The sequence below is a fragment of the Scardinius erythrophthalmus genome, assembly GCF_964197995.2.
Source record: "Scardinius erythrophthalmus genome assembly, chromosome: 2".
Lineage (NCBI taxonomy): Eukaryota > Metazoa > Chordata > Actinopteri > Cypriniformes > Leuciscidae > Scardinius > Scardinius erythrophthalmus.
Window position 1 is genome coordinate 65,691,508 of NC_138222.1, and position 26,316 is coordinate 65,717,823.

The following is a 26,316-nucleotide window of genomic DNA, read 5'->3' on the forward strand; positions in this document are numbered from 1 at the left end:
GAGCTGTCTGGAAGGGCCTACAATCTGCCACGGGCTACAAAAAGTCCCCCCCACCAGCCTCCAACGACCCCATTCTACCAGATAAGTTCAATGTGTTTTGCACTAGGTTCGAAGCCCCGCGTGGTTCCCCCCACTCTATCCCCCCTGCCCCCCCCCCCCTCCACTGCCACCACCTCATCTGCACCAATCGTCATCACGGAGCATGAGGTTCGGAGGCTTTTTAAAGGTCAGAACATCAGGAAAGCGTGTGGTCCAGACATGGTGTCACCTGCTTCCCTTAAGCACTGTGCCAGTGAGCTGACCACAGTATTTACTGACATTTTTAATCAGTCATTAGAACTATGCCGAGTACCTGCCTGCTTCAAATCTGCTGTCATCATTCCGGTGCCGAAAAAGCCCCAGATCACCTGCTTAAATGACTACAGACCGGTTGCCCTCACCTCTGTAGTGATGAAAGCATTTGAACGCATGGTTCTCTCTTATCTCAAAGCATCCACCGAACACCTCATGGACCCTCTTCAATTTGCATATAGACCCAACCGCTCAGTTGATGATGCAATCAACATTGCACTTCACTTCATTCTACAACACCTGGACAATCGGAACACATACGCAAGACTCCTGTTTGTGGATTACAGCTCTGCCTTTAACACCATCCTTCCTGACCTCCTCCACAGCAAACTGACCCATCTGAATATTCACCCCCTCCTCTGCTCATGGATTACAGACTTTCTCACCAACAGGACTCAGTATGTCAGGCTAGGCCCACATCTCTCACGGCCCCGCACAGTCAACACTGGTGCTCCCCAAGGTTGTGTGCTGTCCCCCTTGCTATTCTCACTGTACACCAACGACTGCACCTCTGGAGACCCTTCTGTCAAAACCATCAAATATGCGGACGACACCACCATAATAGGCCTCATCTCCAACAACGACGAGTCAGCCTACCGCAGAGAGGTCAGTCTCCTGGAGTCCTGGTGTGCAGTCAGTAACTTGGAGCTTAACATCGACAAAACAGTGGAGATGATAGTGGATTTCCGCAATAAGCCCCCGACTCATCTTCCTCTGGTTATCAATAACTCATCTGTGACTGTGGTAGAGCACTTCAAGTTCCTGGGCACAACCATCTCCAACACACTCAAATGGGACAGTAACATCTCCCAGCTAGTGAAGAAAGGCCAGCAGCGCCTGTTCTTCCTCCGCCGACTGAAAGGACTACTGCTCAGTCCCCCCATCATGGTACAATTCTACAGAGCGGTTATTGAGAGTGTGCTAACATCCTCCCTCACGGTCTGGTTTGCCTCTGCGTCAGCCCGCGCAAAGGCCAGGCTACAAAGAGTCGTTCGGGCAGCAGAGCGGATCATCGGCTGCCCCCTGCCCTCCATCATGGACCTGTACAGCTCCAGGTCCATTAACAGAGCTGTGAAGATTGCGGCTGACCCCTCTCATCCTGCCAATAGTCTGTTTAATCTTCTCCCCTCTGGAAAGCGGTACAGGGCCTTCTTGTCCAAAACATCACGCCACCGCCACAGTTTTTTCCCTCAAGCAATAGCCCTCCTAAATGACTCTTAAATCTTGGAATTCATTGCACTATATTTATTATTTAACATATCACTTTTTACATTCATATTAATGTTTTGCTCATAATGTCTCTATTGTCCTAGTATTGTGTTTTTGTAATTGTTTTCTTTGTTTTTCTACTTTTACTGTGTTGCCTGCATGGAGAAGACCAAATCAAATTCCTAGTATCTGTATACATGGCGAAATAAAGTTGAATTGAATTGAATTGAATTGAATTAATTACTCTTATTAATAATAATAATAAATGTAAAGCCTTCCTGTAGCTCAAACAGTAGAGTGTTGGCGCTTGCAATGCTAAGGTCATGGGTTCAATTCCCAGGGGAAGCAAGAACTGATAAGAATGTAAATGTGTACCTTAAAATGCAATGTAAGTTGCTTTGGATAAAAACATCTGCCAAATGCATAAATGTAATTACATAAACATTTTCACTGGCCTAAGAACTTAAATTGTAAATCAGTGTAATTGGTTGAGAATGGTTTCTCTGAGAAACCAGAAAACATACTCTCCATTTAACTCTATTTCAGCTGGCTTTACATGTGGTGGTTGTCGGGTTCATCATATCCTAACACTAAATTATGTTTTTGAGAAAATATAGAGGCCAAAACGTTAATGTAAAATATAAAGGATAATATACGTATACTAACATCGGCTTTGGCCTTCTTTTTGGCCGAATCTCCTCCTCTTCCTCTTCAGACTGTAGATCTGATGTGTTGCAATTTAGTGCTTTCTTCAAGAGTTGTTGTGCCACAAAGTAGTCATCTAAAAAATAAATAGCCTACATGTTAAACTTCAGTAGACCTTCAAATTAATAGAGTTAAAACAGAACTATAGACAACAGAACAATATGAGAATGTAATTAAAAGGATTTTCTTCCCCTATAACATATTGGCAAAATACTTTGATATTTGCTTACAAAAGCCATTTACATTATTTAAAAAGAAAATAGCATACCACATGACTCTGGCATCATATTTTTTCCAGTCAGGTCCAGGTTCCTTAGAATTTTTCACTGCCCCGTTCACTCTCTCATCATTTTTGTAGTTTGGCCAATAGGTAACTCCATCACTGTACCAATTTTGTGGCACCAAACATCCTTAAACGAGAAGGAAGTAACAAACAGCACCAGATAAATTTAACTTCCTGTTTCAAGAACAGATCAGTATGTCTACCTTGGGTTATTTCACCAAGTGTATGGTGTAATTGCATATGGGTCACTTTTAAATTAAAAAAGCTGGTCCAAAAAATAAAAGAAATTCAGATATGGTCAATAAATCGGAATTGGGCATCAAGACCTGCAGTATAAATGTGGCCTTACTGAACTCAATTGAATCAACAATGAACTGTCAACTTACAGTGAAGTTGCTGAAGAACTTACTGTCTTAAGGTGGAGCTGGAGACAGGTACAGTTTTTCTATTCATTTTATCTAAAAGAAACGTAACAGAAACACAAAATACACATTTCAACTAGTGAGTTGTGGAAAATAACCAAAATTTTGAGTGTTTTCAAAAATAATTATACAGCAGGGCTCGACAATAAGGACTGCCTGATGGCCCAGGGCCAGCGTGAAAGACACTTGGGCTAGTTGCAGGAACTTTCACCTGCCCCATTGGGCCAGTGCTGCATCTTCAAGTAGATAATTTGCAAATTTTTAAGCCTTGACAATTGAAATGCTGTAGTGTGGACCAGTGTCAGTATTTGACAACATATCTGGCTAAATCAAGTTGGAACAGTATTAAATCTTACTTTACTCTGATGTCAGGAAAAGATGAAACTCCAAAATAAGACTGGTGGCACTTGAACAAACTGTGAACTGTAAGCTGCAACAGAACACACACACACACACACACACACACACACACACACACACACACAATATCTTAATATGATATGAAATAATTATCTGAAACATTACATGGGGAGGTGGTGGAGAATATTTTTGTCATGATGTAAACAAAAATGGACTCAAACTAACCAAACCAGTACAGTGCTAAATGCTGTAGTGTGGACCAGTGTCAGTATTTGACAACATATCTGGCTAAATCAAGTTGGAACAGTATTAAATCTTACTTACTCTCATGTCAGGAAAAGATGAAACTCCAAAATAAGACTGGTGGCACTTGAACAAACTGTAAGCTGCAACAGAACACACACACACACACACACACACACACACACACACACACACACACACACACACACACACACACACACACACACACACACACACACACACAGTATCATATAATATTAATTATTTTTTTGAAACAACATTACATGGGGAGGTGGAACTGTCAAAATGTAAACAAAAATGGACATGTTATACCAGAAATTCAGTGAAAAAAGTAAGTTAGGTAACGTTAGGCCTAACATGATAATATTGCCTGACATTTTAACGTTACTGGAGGGGAGAAAATACGCGCTCAGTGTGATAAAAATCCGGACAGCTAACGTTAATTAAATCACCTAACCTCCTATGGAATTTTTTTTGTGCCAATAATAATGAACGTAGCTTTTCAAGAAACTAATGAAAATATAAATTGAAACTAAATAAAATATCTTTGAAACTGAAAAAGAAAAAATCGCAGGCAAATTTTTTGACTTCGTTTTTAATACACTGCATGTTTTGCTAACTATTTCTCATATTTCATTCGCTGATCTGAACTTACAAATGCGCTTCCAGAGTTTTCATTTACGCTTCTGAAGTTTTCGTTTACGCTGCCTGAGTTTTCGTTCGCCGTTCTGACACATTTCTCTCGTGGGGGCGGGGCTAGTAGCAGTGTGTTCTCATTGGCTACTGAGTTTTTGAGTGACAGCTTCTTGACCTGGAAGTGAAGACGTCAGTGGTGTGTTTGTGTGTGGATTTGAGCGTCTGTAAGCGCAGGTTTCCAGTTCTTTTTAGTGGTATTAAGATATGTTTTTTTTTTTTTATTTGATCTTTATTTACTTGCTGCTACTAGTCGACAGAAGCTTTTAGAAGCACAAGAGATCTATTCAGTCTATTCAGGTGTAACTGTAGGCCTACATTAAAGTACTGTATATAATACTTAAAATATTGTAGTGTCCAATGTTTTCGGAGAATATTTGTTTATTCATGATGATTCCTTTGCATGTTAGGCTCTGATTAGGTTGAGCTGTTACAATTTAAAGAGAATACTAGCAAACGTGTGTGATATATTCAGCCGTCAGGAAAGTTTCACTTCAGGTAATCAAGGTTGGCAACCATGGCCATCACACTACTCATTGTTAGCATGATATACATTTACACCATCAAAATTAATGATCACTTAAATAAGAGGAATTTAAACTATATGAAAATTACAGTCGTGGCCTGCTGTCAGATGATACATAGTCTCAGCCTCAGACGTCACGCCCACAGAGACGTGTTCTGTGGTCAAGTCGTGTCTCTCCTCTTTCAAAAACTCTGCATCGCAAATTAATAAGCAATTTAGAAATTCAGGTTTAAATAGCTTTATTGGCATGGTAAAAAAAAAGGCTTTACATTGCCAAAGTTGAATCAGGCAGTGATTGACAGCGCTCTGGTCCTATGGCATCGGTCATTGACCAATACAGTACTTTTTGTACTGTAGGCTACAGTACAGATACTGTACAGTACTCTAGCCCAATGTTGTTTGGGGTGGCTGGGGGGAAATATGATCTAATCGAAGACTGTCTGTAACCGAATGTAGATAAACAAGTCATGTAAAGTTAACGTTAGCCAAATGATTGGGCTAATAATAGTTAACGTTAAATCAAGACACAGCTGTATAAAGTTATGGGCTCTCACTGAATTCTAAAATGCCTCACCACCTGAAAAAAGCCAGTCTACTGTATTATAAATAGTAGCCTATTTGTATAGTATTAATCATAAAAACAAACAGACTTACCACCAGTAGGCTAACGTTATCCAGTATCCTGATAGCGACGATGACTAATGATAATGATATCATTCGTCTGTACTATTCCTTCTATAAGAAATCATCTCAACAATATAATGTAGCAGCAAATAAATACAGATATAAACTTAATATCACTCAAATTAAATAGAAAGCTGCGATTACAGATGCTCACATCCACACATAAACACACCACTGACGTCTTCACTTCCAGGTCAAGAAGCTGTCACTCAAAAACTCAGTAGCCAATGAGAACACACTGCTACTAGCCCCGCCCCCACGAGAGAAATGTGTCAGAACGGCGAACGAAAACTCAGGCAGCGTAAACGAAAACTTCAGAAGCGTAAATGAAAACTCTGGAAGCGCATTTGTAAGTTCAGATCAGCGAATGAAATATGAGAAATAGTTAGCAAAACATGCAGTGTATTAAAAACGAAGTCAAAAAATTTGCCTGCGATTTTTTCTTTTTCAGTTTCAAAGATATTTTATTGAGTTTCAATTTATATTTTCATTAGTTTCTTGAAAAGCTACGTTCATTATTATTGGCACAAAAAAAATTCCATAACCTCCCAGACAGAAAGAATATACCATCCAAATAGCTTTTTACTCAAAGTTATTATTTATCAAATACATTTTTACTCAAATCTACGCTAATGACAATTTGCTAACTTTGCCACAATCATTTCAGAAATAAAATCATCGGTATGTTGAACGGTATGAACGGTAATGTTTTACAGCTAAGTAACTGTACAAATAAAGCATATTTGAACCATTCTTACCGTGTTCCGTGCTTGTCGACCTGCCGGTTAGCTTTTCCACAGTGCGGAGAATGATTCTGTGACGATGGCGACAGTTGAAATTAGGCGCGTTTGGTCAGCGGGTCCGCCCAGCGTCTGTAGCGAGTCCGCGAGGTGACAGTGCGTCAGGGGGCGGGGCACATGTTAAGGCGCGTCCGAAGTGCGGATCCGTATGTGATCCGTTCTGGATTCGCCGATTAAAACCGCAGGCGGGGCCGATCCTGGAGGCGGGGCTGATCCTGTTAGCGCAGCGAAAACGAATCTGACAGTCAGGCGGATCTGGCGGCTTGAGGGCGGGTCCGCCACGGACTCATTTGCTGTGTGGGCAACAATACCGATATTCTTGGTAAATTCAGAATGAACTTACAGTACTGCTGCAAGTAAACAAAATGTGATAAAATAAACATCTTAATGTATATGTGCAATGTTTTCTTTACAGCAGCTTGAAAGAGCACATATTGAAGGAGTAAACTAGCCCAAAATCTCAAAACTGACCATGCATGAAAAATCGATGTTTTTGCCTGCCGTGTCTCGCCTTAATGTGTTTGTACTAAATTTATTTGAAAACAATCATGTTTAAAGGGAAATTAATATTACATTTAGTCCTGTGTATGTGTATTTAATATCGATTGATCCATAAATTTAATGTGCTAAAATTCAGTACTAAAATTCATTTATGCACCGCGATTCTCTCTTCTGAGCTTAATTCTTTTCTTCAAAATTATGTATGATTTGTTGGAATCCGACAAATAACAGTTGATAGAGTCAATTCAGCAAAGTCAATTTTGAGAAAAAAACATAACTTAAAGGGGTGGTTCGGAATTTTTGACATCGGACCTCATTTTTAAGTCAGCCTGGTTGTTATTCATCAGTGGAGAATTTTTTTTTTTTAAATTATCCAGTCCTTATATTTGGATAGTTAGCCGATGCTAGGCTAGCGCGAGTCAATGGAAACAACTAGTAGCCAGCCATTAAAAAACGTTTTACCCACTCCACAGTGCACCAAACGCAAATCAATTAAAACACTAGACTATCGATGCAAATGTCCGTTGAGAGAATAATGTTAGAAATCAAACTTACCTTTCATCACATTGCATTAGTTATAATTTGTTCCCTGTAATCATAAGCCTTGTCTACAGCAGCAGCGGAGTGATATTGATTACCTAGGCAACCGAGTGAGCCGGTACACACATGTACTGCGCACACTGTAGAGCGCTTCTGTTCTGTGTTTACTTTTTGCCGCATTACTAACCGGAGCAAAGTAAAATTCCGCAGCTGCTGAGAAACTAGTTCCTTTGGGATCATTGAGATGAAAGGTAAGTTTGATTTCTAACATTATTCTCTCAACGGACATTTGCATCGATAGTCTAGTGTTTTAATTGATTTGCGTTTGGTGCACTGTGGAGTGGGTAAAACGTTTTTTAATGGCTGGCTACTAGTTGTTCCCATTGACTCGCGCTAGCCTAGCATCGGCTAACTATCCAAATATAAGGACTGGATAATTTTTTTTTTTAAATTTCTCCACTGATGAATAACAACCAGGCTGACTTAAAAATGAGGTCCGATGTCAAAAATTCCGAACCACCCCTTTAAAATCCCTGGTAATTTGGGCTGGGTATCGTTCAAAAATTAAAAATATTGTAAAAACAAATTTTAATTAGTGTTAAAAATCTTAAAATAAATGTATAATTAAAAATCATTCAAAATAATTGGGAATATTTTTTTTTTCTAATTCTAAACTTTGATTTTAGGAGTGTTAGAAAAACATGGACACACTGTAACGGAAGAATATGAACAAAGAATCTCGGGAAAAGCGTTTCTGACCAACAAAGATGGAGTGTCCTATGTGGTCAAAGAGATCATCTGCAGAGATGTAAGTACAATCATTAATATGCCATAAAATTTAGTTTGTTATTAAAATGTCATTTTTCAATGTGTGTGTGTGTGTAAGCTTCATTTTTAAATTTAAGTGATTATTTTGCTACAAAGATAACCAAAATAATAAATAAAAGAAATCCTCTCAGAAAAAGAGCCTTCACGCAGTCAGGAAGGAAGTAAAGATATTGAAGTCCCTGAACCATGGATATATTGTTTCCTATGTGGATTCATTTGAAGGTGAGTTTGTTTTAATTAGACGGATGGTAATGTTCCTTTTATCTATTACAGTTTTGTAAAACTTTATAATAACTGCATGCTATGAATCATTAGCACGTTTTTCTGTTGTCTTGGACTCGTTGGTATTGGCACTCGGACTTGTCTCGGGTTTGGTCATTGGTCTCGCCAAATGTTCGAGTTGGTCTTTTCTTGACTGAGCCTAGCAATGTCTGTTTTTTTCTCTTCAAAACAAAACCAGTGATGGAGTGCACTTATTCAGAAAACAGGTAACGTTATTGGTTTAATTCACAATTCATATAGATATTGGTCGTCTAGTATACGTCTGGCTCCGCCCTATTCCTGGCTCTGCGTGTGTGCGCTGCACGGAGGCATCAATCATTTTCATTTAGATAACAGCAAGCATGTTCCAACCCAAACGTAAAAGTTGGCCTTAATTTGCATTTGAGTCTTTTTATGAGGTTAGAAAGTAAGGCTGAGAGATGAATCATAATTTCAGTGTCATTGCGATACACCTAGCAGGTCCTAGTTACTGGCTAGTTGAAGCGAGTACACGGGAAGACACTGGCTGCACTCGGAGATTGTAGAATCTCGTTAATATGTTAGGTGTCACCCAGCATGCAGCTCTACAGATGTCTGTTAGCGCTAGAGCCCAGGGGGAAGCCACACCGCTGGTGAAGTGTGCCTTCACCCCTAGGGGGCATGGCAGACCCTTTGCTTGGTAAGCCAAGACAATGGCGTCCACTATCCAGTGAGACAGCCTTTGCTTGGAGAGAGCCTTTCCCTTCAGGAGCGCCACCTTCATAGAAAGGTGTTTAAATGTTTCAAATAAAGGATCTCATATCTATGGGTCTATCTTCTAAATTCTGCTGATGATTAGATTATACCCTGACATCATAGCCTAGCCTACTGACGCCAATAATATCAGTTTAGGATTTTTTTTTCTGCTCAGTAGCGATCGTGTCTTTCTCTTCCACTTGATTTGTGTATAGCATATAGTAACAATGCAATGCATCATATTACTGATATTAATAATATGGCAATATCTGCAGTCAATATTGATTAAATGGGAGGGAAAAATCATGCCCATACCGCAGCAATGAAAAAAATGATAAAAGCACTTATGTTCATCTAGCATACTGAAGTGGTATTCTGGAACTGTGAATACATTGAATAAAACAGAAAAATAACAACAACAACAATAACATCTTCATTTAAAAAAAAAAACATTACCTTAGATAAAGTTTGATTGCAGTTTTTCTCGATTGCTTAAACACATTTCTTGAAACTATGCCTCCTATTCTCAAAACTATAAACACAAATCCATAACGTCTCACCCAATTCTCCAAACATTCTATATTCAGGTCAAAATGAAGCTCTACACTCAAAACCATTCACTCTTGGTGAAAAACCAAACTTTGCCCTCAGACAGGACACACAAGCCCTCAAAATCACACACACTACAACATAGTCTAAGACACTGGTGCAATAAATTCAAAACAACATTTCCAAAACTGGTAAGTTATGTTGCTTGTGGTTCCCCCATCACAAACCTTTTCACATGATGAACACAAAAGACACAACCAGTGGATACATTGGCACATTTTTATTCATACACAGAAAACACACACACAACAAAATATTTATTTTTTTTACTCTCTCCTCTAGTGTTTTTTTATTTACTTACAGTAAGATTTGTGTGATCATCATATGACAGTAAAAGAGCACACACAAACCTTATTCTAATATGGAATTGTATTGGAATGGTAAAGAGTGACAGGAGAGCTTCCACTGAAGGAGACAATATGATGAACACGTCTAAGAATGTTCCACATATGGTTGAATTGCCATAATTGGCCTAGAAAGATAACATTCTGGGAGTCAAGACTATAAAGGAGAAAGGATGCCCTCCCTTCACTGTCACACTCTATAATCACTCTGTATGACTGTATGACTGCTGGCCTTTTCTTGCAAGAAAATACACCTCATCAAAGACTATTGGAAATGTTTGTCTCTTATTCAGTGATAGAATTTTGTTTGCCACCACACCTCCCTGAAGGTTCTCGAGGCGACGGTAAAGCGACTCATATTTGGCCTTACTCGTAGCCCAGCCTCCCTCATAGTCATACCATTGACTAACACATGGGCAACTAGAGTGGCTTGAAATTCATCTGAGACTGCTTGTCTTCTTGTCCTTGCCCTTCCTCCTCCTCATTCTTATCCCTCCTTGATCTCTTCCTTCATGTCTTTCTGGATCCATTGTTCCAAAACGCAATAAACTGATTTGGGCCCTTTTATCTATCTATTGAAGTTCTGATTGATGTGTGTTAAATTTTGACTCTTAGTGTTTCCACCTGGGTAAATGTGTGCTAACTGAGCTGAAGCTGTGCTGACTTGAGTGAGCAATTTTGAATGCTAGTGCTTTATACATGACAACATGGTCTAAGCAATGAGAAATGAAGAGTTTGTGTGTAGAGTTTTGCAGTGACAGTTCAACAAATATGACTCATGTGTCAAAACAGGGAATAATGTTTATAGTTGAGTGAAATGGGTGTGCTTTTTCATAAATGGCATTATGGTTTTGAAATTTTAGTTCAAAAGCCTGGTTATAGTGTTTAAGCAATCGAGAAAAACTGTATTATGTACATACAGTACCGGTAAAAAGTCAGGACTCATTACTATTTTTAATTTTTTGAAAGAAGTTTCTTATTATTCTCTACATGCCTGCATTTATTTGATAAAAAAACAAAAAACAAAAACGGATTATTCAGTAAGGATGTGTTTAATATATAAAAAGTGATAGTGAAGACTTTTTTAAAACAACTTTTTAATAATCAAAAAAATCCTGAAAAAAGTATGTGATACTTTATAAAATAATTATTAAGCACTATTTCTAACATTTGATAATATATCAGAATATTATAAAGTTTTCTGAAGGATCACGTGACACTAAATTCAGCTTCACAGAAATATATTTTATAGTACAGTAAAATAGAAAACCATTATTTTAAATTTTAATAATATTTCACTATATTATTTTTCTGTATTTTTTAACAAATAAATCCAGGCTTGATGAGCATAAGAGACTTCTTTCAAAAACATTAAAAATAGTAATGTGTACAAACTTATGTACTGTGTAAGTAAAAATATACTAAATTTGAAATTAAATGTTGTATAAATAAAAAGGTTAGGAATCATATTTGTTTCAAGTGTTTTTTTATTGGGGTGGGGGGGCCTCCAACATTAATTTTGCCTAGGGCCTCCTAATGTCTAGAACCGGCCCTGATGGACGCAAACGCAAACACTCCTGGTGATTTATATAGGCGACCACCAGTGGTGTAGTGGTAAAAAAAATAGGTGGGTAAACTATAAATTCTGGTGGACCAAGAATGGACCACTTGGTCACCCGGTAAGGTGGGCCACTGTCTACCGGTGTATGTGTATCCGTGATGACATCGCTATAGGCTATAATTTGATGGTACTACCAAGGGTATCACTGGTTGTTCCCTAATCATAGGTCATACAATCACTATTCAATTCATACAATAATCTAAGTTCTTGTTAAAGAGACTCAAGAAGGAATAATATAGTTGATGTCTATAAAGTTTAAATGACAAAACAGAGAGAACAAAAATATTTAAGAGAGATCGAGAGGGAGGCTTATATCCGGGGCATCCAATGCAATGCACTTGTACATGATGATTAGGGATTTGGGATTATTTTCATAGTCGATAAATCTGTTGAATATTTCCTCGATTAATTGATTAGTTGTTTGGTCTATCAGAAAAATGTGGATCAGTGTTTCCCTGTAGAGGGAAAAGTCTTTAACCTGGTGCAGGCTTGATTTCCTTTAATTGTTTACTGCTTTTTGTTCCAAGAACTCGTCTTAAAACGAAAGGGGATCGAGCTTTTTCAGTCGTTGGCCCTAGACTGTGGAATGCTCTTCCCCCTGATATTAGATCTGCACCGTCAGTTGATGTTTTTAAAATTCGTGTGAAAACGTATTTGTATTCTGTTTCTTTTAATCCTTGACTCTGTCATTGCATATTTCGATTTTTTTGTATGTTTTTCTTGTTTTTAGATGTACAGTCCTTTGGTCTACGGCGTAGTAGAAAGGGCTATATAAATAAATGAGACTTGAGACTTGAGACTTCCTCTGAATCTCTTGTACAGTTGGGTACAGTACAGTTGGACATACTCCCTAAACCAGCTGCCTGTAATGAATAAATAAAAAAATCCCCGTTTTAATGATTTCCTGTTGCGGCTGCAATCAAGTTTCATTCTTGCGCAGCTTGTTTAGTAACTTCACGAGCGTGTGTTTTCTGCTCCTTGTGTGCGCCATTCTCTTTGTTCCGTGTGTGTGTCAGAGCGATGCGCTCTCATGTTCTGCTCCGTGTTTGCGCGTTCATTCTGCTCTGTCGTTAATGGCCCAAATGCTCGAATCATGTAGGCTACCGATCGTCGATCACGCACTGGAAAAGCAAAATCCGCTCAAATAACGTGACATTTAGAGGTGGATAAACGCACTTTGGAGGTGGGCAAACGCTATTTCTGAATTTTGGGAGGTGCGTAAACGGCGTTTATGTGCGTTTAGCCTCCACTACATCCCTGGCGACCACTGATGTGTTGTCTGTGTGGACAAGCACATGGTGGCCCCTGAGATCTGCGAGGAAATTCTTTAGAGCAAGAAATACTGCCAACATCTCCAGACGGTTGATGCGCCATGAGAGATGGTGGTCCCTCCACAGACCCTGAGTCGAGCGTCCTTCTAGGATTGCTCCCCAGCCCGTGAGAGAGGCATCTGTAGTTAGCATCTTGTGACGACAAAAAGCTCCCAACACGGGACCTTGGGACAGGAACCAAGGTTTCTTCCACATAACACCGTTCAATCGGTGCATCCCTAATTCATTCACATCAAATTTTTTGTCTTGAAAAATCATAATCAACTTAAATTAAACGGAACATCAGATGACCCTTTTACAAGATATCCCCAGCAAACTCTCTGGCTTTATATGAAACTTTTTTCATATATTTTTGAGCTGAACTTTATATGAAAGTTCAGCTCAAAATTACCCCACAGACCATTTTTAAAGCATGTTAAAATTGCCACTTTTTGCACTTTTTAAATGCAAATTAGTGGTGCTCCCAGCCCCCTTTCAAGAAGAAGACGGAGCTTCAAAAGCTCACGCTCTGGTACCAGGATGCACTGAAAATGTCAGAAACTCTAAGTAAAAGTAAAACTCTCAGTTGGAACCGGAGTCCGACAATAATGCCTACAAAGCCAGAGAGTTTGCTGCATGTAGACTTATAACCGTAATTAAACTAAACTATAACTATATTGTCATCTTGCTTTTATCCACCTCAAGCCTGCTGTAGCAGACCCTGTCCGAATGATGCCCAAAACTTTACTGATGAGTTTTATGAATTTTATTATACATCACACTAAAGATAAAGCGTCCGTTTTCACTCCAAGAAAATCACTGTAAGAGCTGAATAAAAACGTCTTATCCATAAACTCTCTCTCCCTTTCATTATCATCAACATACTTGCTACAACTAACAGTTAACAAATATATTGAGACTTTATGCCTTTTCGGTGGAGCTTAATAAACTGGTAAACTTTATTATCATAAAACAACTCAGCAGTAATGAAAGGGAGAGCGCACACTTTATTACAGTTCATCTGTGACCAGTATCGCTTCAGAGACAAACATTTTGTACTGATCCATCCTTGAGTAACAACATTTTAGTAAAAAAAAACAATTTTTACATTCTTGATGCTACACTGTAAACCCCAATAAATTAACTCAAACTGATTGAGGAAACTAATTGCGGCAAACCATTTAAGTTTAAAAATAAATGCATATGAGTATTGTGAACTTATATACAGTATATTGAGTCAAAGTCACTCATAATTTAGTGTTGGTTTAGTCAATCATTTTGAGTATTTGTAACTTAAATATTTTAAGTTCATTCCATTAATTTAAACTGACTGGTTTGAGTTCATTTAATAAATCTAAACAAGTCTAAACAACTATATAGCTACTCAAATGGTTTTAGGAAACCGATTGCTGTAAATGATTTAAGTTGATTAAACTCAAATTAATAAAGTTATTTAAGACAAAGGAAAAACATTGGTATAAAGCAATGCAAAAGAAAAGGATGCAATTATTAACAGTATTTATTGAAAAATCATTTATTTTACAAAATATTCTCATGCATGAATGTGGTGAAATGACTAAATGCAAATGTGAAAAAAAATAAATGTGAAAGATGGTCAGTCAGTCTCCTCACTGTCAAATATACAAAATTGCACAGGACTTCTGGCTGCCGAACTGTGAAAAAAATATATAAATAATAATCTTCCACTGACAAAACTGGTTTACTCACAGCATAAATGCTAGAATAGAGGTTATGCGTGTGACGTCACTGTCGGCCGGAGTGACTGCGGTTACGCCGACTAAGTGGCAAAAAGACTGAGCGGCTGCATTTGTTTTCACAAAACGCATCTAAAATGGAAAAGAGCTTTGAGATTGACAGTACAACTAGATTTGAGAAGAAAGCTGAGGTATATTTTTACAGACTGTCGAAAGCTACAGAACAGAGAAGCAAATGGATCGCTTTAGCCTATTCATGGAAACAACAGGACTCCAGGCAGCGAACGCTGGATTTGCAGTTATCATTTGTGTCAATATGCTGAATTTAGGGGTAAAATCATACCCTATATATTGCATTGGTATATATTGTATTGACATCTCATCAATTAAATATTTACCATTGTATATTCTGAATAATTGTAAATTGAATTAAATAACTGAAATAATCGTCGAACCCAGGCACATATAAAATGTCAGAAAACAGGATTTCTGACAGCATGTCAATATCCATGGATTACTGGATCTTTGATAAGTTGTTAGGAACACTATATCCAGTCCAACCTTTAATTTAAATTGATAATCCTTTGTTTTACTCACGTTTTCTCAGATTCCCTGTTAACTCCAGTCCCGCTGCAGCTCTTTAGCCACTCAGTCTGACTTAGGGGGGCGTGTTCCGGCAGGAAAGTGATGTCAATGCATACCCTTTATATCTCAGCTTGTATTACATTACATTTACATTTATGCATTTGGCAGACACTTTTATCCAAAGTGACTTGCATTTCAAGGTACACATTTTACATTCTTATCAGTTCTCAGTTCTTGCTTTCCCTGGGAAATTACCTTTTTCTTTAGTTTTTGCCATGTGAATGACAGTCTGTGGAGGATAGTCAGTCAGTCTTCTCACTGATATAGATCCAAAAATGCACGGGACACGTTTGTCTATGTTGAACTGTGAAAAAAATGTTACAAAAAAAAAATAAAATAAATAAATCTTAATTAATTTTCCACTGACAAAAATGTAATTTACTCACAGCATAATAAATAATAGAATAGGTCAGCTTGTAGTCCCTTTTTCTTTAGTTTTTGCCGCGTGAATGACAGTCGATGTGGAGGATAGTCAGTCAGTCTCCTCACTAATATAGACCCTAAATTGCACGGGACATGTTTGTCTATGCAAATACGTGAGAAAAAAAACACAAAAATATTAATACATTTTCCACTGTCAAAAAAATTGTTAATAAATAAAGGAATAGGTCATCTTGTATTACCCATTTCTGTAGTTGTTGCCGTGTGAATGACGGTTGGTGGATGGTAGTCTCATCACTGATAATGATCCAAAATTGCTCGGGACACTTGTCTAAGCAAAAATGTGAGAAAACACAAATAAATTAAAAGGAGACATATCATGCTTTTAAATTGTTCCTTTTTACATATAAATCATACATTTGTAGTCTATATAAAGCGGAACTGCAATGCTTGGGTCTAAATTCCTCATTATTATAGCTCCACAGGCCCCTTTTCTACCCCTTTTCTCATGTGCTTCTGAGATCAACCCGTTTTGGTGCGGTCTCTTTAAATACAACTGAGACACTTCATACCCCGCCCCCTCTCCAGGTTGCAGAGGTTCAACTCCACCCCGTTCGGCCATTTTTGTAGTTTGATAGCAGAGATACGATTATCTAGCGGCACAGAAACTTTTTATTCACACGTTATTAACTACGGAGCCCCCCTAGTCCCACTTTGGCAAAAAAAAATTATTATAACTATCTTGTGGCCTCAAGATAGTATCTCGTGGCCTCAAGATACTAACTCGTGGCCTCAAGATAGTAACTCGTGGCCTCAATATAGTAACTCGTGGCCTCAAGATAGTATATCTCGTGGCCTCAAGATAGTAACTCGTGGCCTCAAGATAGTATATCTCGTGGCCTCAAGATAGTAACTCGTGGCCTCAAGATACTAACTCGTGGCCACGAGAAAGTGAGTTTTTTCAAGGCGAACGTTTCCATGTTAATGTTTCCATGGCGACGCGTCACGCGATTGACCGCAGCCACAATAATACTGTATGACAGATGTGTCGCTTTTATTTCGCTTTTCCTTTTTTATTCAAAATATTCACAAACGTGCTTACCATGTCATCAACTAGCCTATCTGATATTACGATTCTCACATACGTGTAAGTGAGTGTGTTTAGTCGTTTAAAAACCTTTATAAATAATCTTGATCTATAAATGAGATGGGCGCTGCAATGTTGTCCGTCGGATTTACAGCACGTGAATTCATCAGTTTCTCCCGAAATAAATGCAAGAAAGTGGCCGGTGAACTGAGAAGAATAGAGTAAACTTTATAGTTCCTTGTCTTGCACTATGTTTGTCTAATATGAATAACACATGTCGGCAACTTATATTTGAATAGATTGTTATTGCTGCTTCCACAGACATCAGTGTGTTTTACAAACTCCAAATGTATTGTTTTACTCGTGCTTATGTGTATTTAAATATCTGAAACCAAAAATAAACATTATGAAGTTGAAAAAACTGCTTAGTTGTGATGACAGCGCTGAACGCGTCCGACTCTGGCTCAGCACCAGCCAATGCGCGAAAGCACTGTTTGGATCTGGCAGCACTGTACATCCTAAATGTGGCGCCGTACTCTCAGGGGCTAGTTGATGACATGGTAAGCAAGTTTGTGAATATTTTGAATAAAAAAGGAAAAGCGAAATAAAAGCGACACATCTGTCATACAGTATTATTGTGGCTGCGGTGTATTGCGTGACGCGTCGCCATGGAAACATTAAACGGAACGTTCGCCTTGAAAAAACTCAGGCCACGAGTTAGTATCTCGAGGCCACGAGTTACTATCTTGAGGCCACGAGTTACTATCTTGAGGCCACAAGATAGTTATAATAATTTTTTTTGCCAAAGTGGGACTTGGGGGGCTCCGTAATTAACAAAATGTCAACAACGGAAGACTTGTCCATCCAGCCTTACATGTTCGAGCCAGAGTCGGAGCCGGAGCGAGATGAAAATGAAGACGACGAACCTGCAGAACAACGTCTTCATATGGATGTATCGCAATGGTGTGTACTGTATTTACACATGAAACTTTGGTCTTCCGACCTTTTACCACCGTGTCGATTTATTTTGATTAATATGTGCGAGGGAGAGAGAGCAAGACAGCATCTAGTTTGGAGACGGTGATGTCTTGTTTACACGTTCGCCTGGCTCTGAAGAGAGAGAGAGTGAGCGCGCGCGCGACCAGGTCTCTCTCTCTGCTCGTTCTTTCAGTTAAACATGCGTCCTGACACAAGCGCGGCAGTTCATCTACATTAGACGGTGTAATGAAGTGTGTGGGTTACTACATCCAACAACCGAACATTTTAACTTACCCTCTCGTAACTTCTGCATCCTTTAGCTTGGACTACAAAATTGCAGTGAGAAATAGAAATGGCGGATTGCTCGAAGTGTTGGGCTGGAAGTCAATGTCCTTATTTGGCAGTTCCGCTGCAAATACTGTGACGTATTAGTTCACAAAACGTCATAGATAACAGAAAAATCTGAACAGGTTGAAAAATATGACCAAAACAGAATATAAAGATATCAACGAAGCACCTGAAGAGAATAATTTCATATTTTCTGTACTTCTAAACACTCCAAATATACAACAAAATGCATTTAAGGGCTAAAAAAGTGGATTTAGCATGATATGTCCCCTTTAATTAATCTTCCACTGAAAAAACTGTAGTTTACTCACAGCATTATAAATGAAGAAATAGCTTGTATTACCTATTTCTTTAGTTTTTGCCGTCTGAATGACGGTTAGTGGAGTCAGCCAGTCTCCTCACTGATAAATACCCAAAATTGCGCGGGACACGCTTGTCTATGTCAAAATGTAAGAAAACGCACACAAATATAAATTACTTGTCCACCGACAAAACTGTTGTGTACTCGCAACACAACTAACGTTACTGCCGCTGATTAAAAGAAAAAAATCGGAGTGGAGAGACCTAAATGTAGGCTTCGAATGAAGCTGAAAACTTTAAATGCATTTATTTATGTGTTTATTTCATGAGCTATGAAAACGTACTCGGTTACTAACGTAATCTCGGTTCTCTCTAGAAGAGGGAACGAGTACTGCTTTTGAAAAACGCTATGGGAAAAACTCTTTTTTCACGAAATACTGAAGCAAGAAATTATCCTTAATTTTCTTATTATTGTAAAGCACGTTGCAGCAGCACACAGCTATGGCGAGACGGCTCGCTCGATTATTGGCTGTTCTGCGGCAACTGCATAAGCCTATCGAGCAAGGCCTGAAGTGACGTCAGGCCAATGAGGGCGCTTCGCGCCCTCCTTGCCACTTCCCGCCGAAACGGGCGTGGCTTATCCCTATAAAGGAAGCTCGAAAAGGCTGATTCATTTGATTTTTATCGCTGAAGCGAACCAAAGTGAACCGTACGCACGGCAGGGAACGCAGTACTCGTTCCTTCTTCTAGAGAGAACCGAGGTTACGTTAGTAACCGAGTACGTTCTCTTACGAGAGTTCTCTCGTACTGCGTTTGAAAAACGCTATGGGAACGCATTGTAAAGCGCCGTGCGTACTGGGGTGAAAACACCAATTACTGGAAGCGACGGCCAGATATACAGTGCACAACCACCATATAGACTCACAGAGAGTCTTGGAAATGAGAGGGGGATCCCTCATTCCTATATTATAGCGTCCGCAGACGCAAACATGACCTCACATAGAGAGTCTTAGAACAAGAGGGGAGTCCCTCCATCCTTATATGGTAGCGTCCACAGACGCAAACATGACATCACATATACAAGGCGGATAGCCTGAACTAATGTGGGAAATGTGGGTCTTACACAATTCTGCCCATATGACAGTCGGCAGCGCTCTGCGCTCGAGATTTCAGTGTTCTGATCAGACAACTGACTCAATTACACCGACAAGAGCTTAGCCTGTAAAGCAGGGACCTCTAGGTTGTAAAACCTAATAAACGTAGACGGCGAGGCCCAGCCTTCCACCATACATATGTCCTGTAAGGAAATCCCGCTAGACCAAGCCCACGATGAGGCGACGCCTCTCGTGCAATGCGCTCTAACACCCAACGGACACTGGAGGCCCTTGGCAGTGTATGCTAGCGCCATAGCGTCGACTATCCATCTGGATAAACTTTGTTTCGAAACAGCCATTCCCTTGGAACGTCCACTGAACGAGACAAAGAGCTGCTCAGTCTGTCTGAAGACAGCAGAGCGAGACACATAAGCTCTTAAAGCCCTAATGGGGCAAAGAAAACTCGAGTCCCCTTCCTCACTTGACCCCGGCAGGGCAGACAGGGAGATAACCTGAGCCCGAAACGGTGTGTTGAGGGATTTTGGCACATAACCATGCCTAGGTTTGAGTATAACTTTAGAGTCGTTAGGCCCAAACTCTAAGCACGCCGCGCTCACTGAGAGCGCGTGCAGGTCGCCTATGCGCTTCACTGAAGCGAGAGCCAACAAAAACACTGTTTTAAAAGACAGATGTTTAAGGCTAATAGATTGGATAGGCTCGAAAGGGGCACCCTTCATGGCCTCCAAAACCGTAGAGAGGTCCCACATAGGGACTGAAGGTGGTCTGGGAGGATTCAGCCTCCTAGCTCCCCTGAGGAAGCGGATGACTAAATTGTTCCTTCCTAGTGACCAGCCTAGCGTTGTTTCAGAACACGCTGCAATAGCCGACACATAAACCTTGAGCGTGGAAGGGGTTCTGCCCCTATCCAATAGCTCCTGAAGGAAGGAGAGAACCTCCGTCACGTCGCTATCGAGGGGTGATCGACCCCGAGCTGTACACCAGCCGGAGAAAACCGACCACTTCGAGGCATAAAGCCGCCTAGTCGACGGTGCTCTAGCCTGTGTGATAGTATTCATCACTCCCTCTGCGAGATCAGCGGGTACCCGTTGAGCGCCCACACGTGAAGGGACCACAATTCTGGGTGAGAATGCCAAATCGAACCCCTGGCCTGCGAGAGGAGATCCCTCCTCAATGGCACTGGCCACGGAGCGATGTCTGCTAGCTGCATCAGGACTGGGAACCACGTTTGGTTCTTCCAGAACGGTGCTACAAGCAGTATTGAGCATCTCATTTCCCTGACCCGCTCTATCACCTGAGGAAGGAGGGAGACGGGGGGAAAAGCGTAAAGCGGGCGGCGCGGCCACGTTCGGGACAGCGCGCTCTCATCTTTGGAAAAGAACACGGGGCAGTGAGCGTTTTCGCGGGATGCGAATAGGTCCACTTCCGCTCTGCCGAATCTCTCCCACAACAGCCGGACTGTTTGCGGGTTTAGAGACCATTCGCTCGTGGGAATGTTGTTCCTGGACAGTCTGTCTGGACCCAAATTTTGGAGTCCAGGCACATGCACCACTTTCAGCGAGCGCATATTGTGCTGAGCCCATGTCAGGAGGCGTTTTGCCAGACAGTACAGGTCTCTGGACCTGAGACCACCTTGGCGATTTATGTAGGACACCACAGACATGTTGTCCGAACGGACTAAGACGTGTTGGTCCTTGATTCGGGGACAAATTCACTGATTCATTTGATTGTTCACTGCCATCATTTCCAGGCAGTTGATATGTTGGAGCTTCTCTCGTTCTGACCACAGGCCGAAGAACAATCTGCCCTCGAGCAGTGCTCCCCATCCCGAGGTGGAGGCGTTCGTCGACACCACCCTCACTCTCGAGGAAGTCCCCAGGACACCTGATTGGTACCAGTCGTTCGATATCCAAGGCTTCAGAGCTGTAACACAGCTCTGATCGACCTTGAGACGCAGCCGACCGGACACCCATGCTCCGCGCGGAATCCGCGCTCTCAGCCAGAACTGCAGAGGGCGCATGCGGAGCAAACCCAGCTGAAGAACTGGCGATGCTGAGGCCATGAGACCTAACATCCTCTGAAATTCCCTGAGTGGGGTGGTCACGCCGCAGCGGAAAGAGCTCGCTGCGCGCTGAATGTTTAGCACGCTGAATGTTTAGCACGCGCTGTGGCGACAGCCGTGCCGTCATGGACTGTGAGTCCAGAACTGTACCCATAAACAAAGTCGCTTGACTGGGATTCAGTGAACTCTTCGTCCAGTTGACTGTTATACCAAGATTCTCGAGGTGATCGAGTAAAATGGCCCTGTGCTCCACGAGTTGAGATCGTGATTGAGCTAGAATCAGCCAGTCGTCCAAATAGTTCAGCGCTCGCCCCTCTCAGACTCAGGGGCATGCGAGTGCTGAACTATTTGGACGACTAGTAAATGTACGAGGTGCCAGGGATAAGCCGAACGGAAGGACTGTATACTGGTATGTCTGACCCTCGAAGGCGAATCTCAAGAATCGCCTGTGACCTGACGCTATCTGTATTTGAAAATACGCGTCCTTTAGATCTATCGAGATCTATCACTGCCAGTGAGGGCAGCCGCCGTCAGCGAGCGCGAGCGTTGCGTGATCTTCACCCAGGCAGGAGACACAAATGAGATGACGGTCTCCCTCGCTGAGTGGGGCTCGGCATGAGCCGCAAGAAGGCATCTTGAAAAAGACGCGAGCTCTTTTACGGATGTGTGTCGCAGCACGAACACACACACACACAAGAACAGTAGAAATGTGAAAGGATATGGGCGCCGGAAAAGCGCAGCAGGTACGGCAGCAGAAGGCGGCGTTGGCCAGCGGCTTCAATGGCTCGTCCCGCTGAAAAGGCTTGTCAGACGACGCTTGCTTCCTCGTGAATCAATGATGCGTGAGCTTCGCTGAAGAGATTAAAATCAAATGAATCAGCCTTTTCGAGCTTGCTTTATAGGGATAAGCCACGCCCGTTTCGGCGGGAAGTGGCAAGGAGGGCGCGAAGCGCCCTCATTGGCCTGACGTCACTTCAGGCCTCGCTTGATAGGCTTATGCAGTTGCCGCAGAACAGCCAATGAGCGAGCGAGCCGTCTCGCCATAGGTGTGTGCTGCTGCAACGCGCTTTACAATAATAAGAAAATTAAGGATAATTTTTTGCTTCAGTATTTCGTGAAAAAAGAGTTTTTCAAACGCAGTACGAGAGAACTCTCGTAAGAGAACTATAAAAGTATGCCTTATACAAAAGTAATTTCTTGAAAAATAAAATGTAAAATAAATTAGAAATTGTAAACCCACCCACTGGTTTCTAATTTACTTTTAATATTAATTTTATTTTCAACCATAAACATAAACTAGATTAAATTAATTAAAGCAACAACAAGTAACTTTTGCTCTCGGGCTCCCCCTACAGTTGGAAAACAGCATTGTCTTCGACTACTGTCGTAAAATCTGTCATGGTTACCACAGGGGATACACGTGCATTTGTTGACAAGCCGTTACCCCCGAACTCTGCAGGAGTTCTCATGTCTTGGGCAGACTGCCTGCATTGTGTGTGAAATGTCTTCATCCCAGGTACAGTGGCTTGTATTTCAGCATGTCATATGAATATAATTTCATGGGTTTATTTTTTTCAAACGCCAAAAGATCGCGTAGCTCACGTTTATAAGCCAACGTAATTATAGTTGGCTTGTAATTGGCTATTGTTTTACAGAATGGATATGCTAATTCAATTCAGTGTTTGTGTGGTAGGTAATACCCATATATTTCCTCAATATTATAATATAAAGCTACCATTGATGAATCTTCCAAATTGCAAAATCGATTTTCATTATAGCCTGAGGCAAGACACTTTCACCAGAAAAATAAAATAAACAAACATGACTTTCAGCCTGCCTGAAAGTTGATTTTGTCCGTCTAATCATGTATTTTTTACTTGAAAGAACGTAGCCTCTACCAAACTTGTACACGCCGTTTAGACATAGAATCCCTTTGGAATTATAAGGTTCTATTTTACATTTTTGTAAGAATTGAGTTGTTCACATATTCTTATTCTGTGACCACTTATTTACATTATGTGATGATATTTTTTAGGTTGTATACATTATATAAAAATACACCAACTCAGAAGCTATGAACACAATGATAATGTTACTAATCTTCCTTTCATACTTTATACATGTTTAGTAGGCTAAACATTTTCGCTCAAACATTTGCGATTTGCATGTCATCGATTGCAATGCCAAATAAAATAGCATGTTAGCGTTTACTAGCTAACAGACTAATAATTCGCTCCTCTACTAGCATTACTTGATTCATGAAGATAAATGGAGGACCACCAGACAGCTTCCGTAACATAGCCAGGCAGACAGCAAATTCGAAAAACTAGAGATAGTATGAAAGCAATATACTTACTAGCCCAACAGCATTGATCCTCTTCTGGCCTTTTATTTTGTCACTCTCCCTTTTTCTTTTCTTTGTCTCCTCCGAAAAAACCTTTGCCTTCTTATGGTGTGTTACACCAAACGCGAATAGAGCGTCAAATTCGCGTCTATCGCGTCAAGTTATACGCTTGACCACTTTGTGTCCATTCGCGCATCCGCGTCACTCGCGAATAAAAACATCCCGCGAAAGGGTTTAGGTTTCGTGCCTGCTTCGGCCATGACAAAAACATACGCATGGAAAACAAACACTGGTTGGCCTCTCACGTCCGAATTTGAGGAAGTGGTGGGGGAAGTGACGTATGCCGTAAAGCAGTCGAATTTTGTAGTTCTTCTTGTGGTGAGGTTACTACCCGAAACTCGAAGTTACATAGTGCCAGTAAAAGCGATACAGACCCCGTCAGGCTCTGGCAGACGTGTCATTCAACCTATTGTAAGTCAATGTACCATCTCAAGGGTTTTGGAAATATATTATGAAGGTTGAAAAGTTACATAGTGTTACTTTAAATTCAACTTAAATGTTTAGAGCTAAAATAGCAAATAGGTTATTCATAACTTATTTGGTTTAAAGGGGTCATGACATGTTTTTTTCTTTTATTTTATTATGTTCCCTTATGTGCAATTATAGTATTACTATAGTTTTTTGGACAAAAAACATTTAAAATTGAGTGATCTATGACCTTTTCCCACCCTGTTTCTCAACCTCTGATTCAAACAGTCTGTTTTGGGGGTGTTTCCCCTTTAAGAGTTCAGTGTTAACGCCCACTGTTATGATTGGCTAACGTCAGTGCCTATGCATCAATTGTTAACGGCCCCTTGTCAAAACTTGCGGATTTTGCAGGCGGCAAGGAAGTCGACCGGAAGTTGAAGCCGGCCGCGTGCCACCATCTTGTAGCAGAGGCGTGCACCTGAGACCTGCTGTCAGACTCTTTAAAATGGAGAGTGACTCACAGGGTCGCGAGACGACGGTAAAGTGCATGCATCTGATGAGTTTTATCGAGTTGATGTCAATAGCGCACGCTCTCTATAGGCATTTTCATATTTTGAATATGAAAATCCAGCAAAATGTGCCGGCACGTTTGTCAACCCCAGAGGATTAACTTTAGCCTAACCATAAATTGTGATTTATATATATGATCACTCTCATCAAGATGCCGCTGCGGTGGTGGAGTCCATGCAGGAGGAGCAGCGTTTGGCACTGCGTCGCTTTTCAGCGCGAGCTGTGTGGAGAAGCCCATTTCCACCTCTATTGCGTTGGAGAAGCAATCCCACGTAAAATGCAGGTTTCACACTCACGGTCTTCCAGGCCAAGTGCATGCAACCACTGGCGCCTAATTTCCAATCTGCGGGAAAGCTATGCAGTCCAACAGTGCTGTTGCAACCAGCAACACTACACTTACGTACCCTCCTGGCCACTGTACTAAATATAGATAAATCTACGCTAACTCATACCAAGGGGTGAGCTCGTACCAGCTGGAACCTGCTTACGTCACTTGCAACCGCAACATCCAATAGGAAAATGTAACTGCAGGAGCCACCGTTCAAACTGAAGACGGCAGCACTCTTCTTCTTCTTCTTCATTTGGTGTTTTATGGCGGTTGGCAAACCAACTTCCGGTGCATTACCGCCACCAACTGGACTGGAGTGTGAAGCACTAATAACAAAAAAAAAAAAAAAAAAAAAAAAAAAACTTCAATACTTCAAATTCTCCAACCTACTCCTATTGCTTTAAGATACTTCATTATCTCACTATATATTTGTACTTGTTAAGTTGGCTTGAGAAAGCCAACTTACTGAAATCCTATTTAAACTTATTAAGTTGGCTTGAGAAAGCCAACTTACTGAAATCCTATTTAAACTTATTAAGTTGGCTTGAGAGAGCCAACTTACTGAAATCCTATTTAAACTTATTAAGTCAAGTCAAGTCAAGTCAACTTTATTTATATAGCGCTTTTCACAATACAGATTGTATCAAAGCAGCTTCACAGGATTAAATAAAATAGTACATCAGTGTTTGTTTCTAGTTTAAAACATCCATGTTTGATAATGCTGATCAATAGTATTGTTGATTGATTAACTAAATTAAGTATCCCCAACTGAGCAAGCCAAAGGCAACATTTATTAAGTTGGCTTGAGAGAGCCAACTTACTGAAATCCTATTTAAACTTATTATTAAGTTGGCTTGAGAGAGCCAACATATTGAAATCCTATTTAAACTTATTATTAAGTTGGCTTGAGAGAGCCAACATATTGAAATCCT

The 26,316-nt window shown here is 40.6% G+C and overlaps 1 protein-coding gene across 26 annotated transcripts in view; it reads left to right on the top strand.

Moving 5' to 3' along the window:
• LOC308686997 (serine/threonine-protein kinase Nek1-like) overlaps window positions 1–26,316 on the top strand; it is a 181,575-nt gene that overhangs the window by 18,072 nt on the left and 137,187 nt on the right. For 25 of the 26 annotated variants that reach the window (XR_014029665.1, XR_014029666.1, XR_014029667.1 and 22 more), the window contains exons 4-5: window positions 8,025–8,146; window positions 8,298–8,388. Coding sequence is in view for 13 of the 26 variants with exons in the window: in XM_081359174.1 (XP_081215300.1) it covers window positions 8,025–8,146; window positions 8,298–8,388 (213 nt within the window). In the remaining 13 variants the exon portion in view is untranslated. The remainder of the gene's footprint in view (window positions 1–8,024; window positions 8,147–8,297; window positions 8,389–26,316) is intronic. The other variant, XM_081359172.1, reaches the window with a different exon arrangement.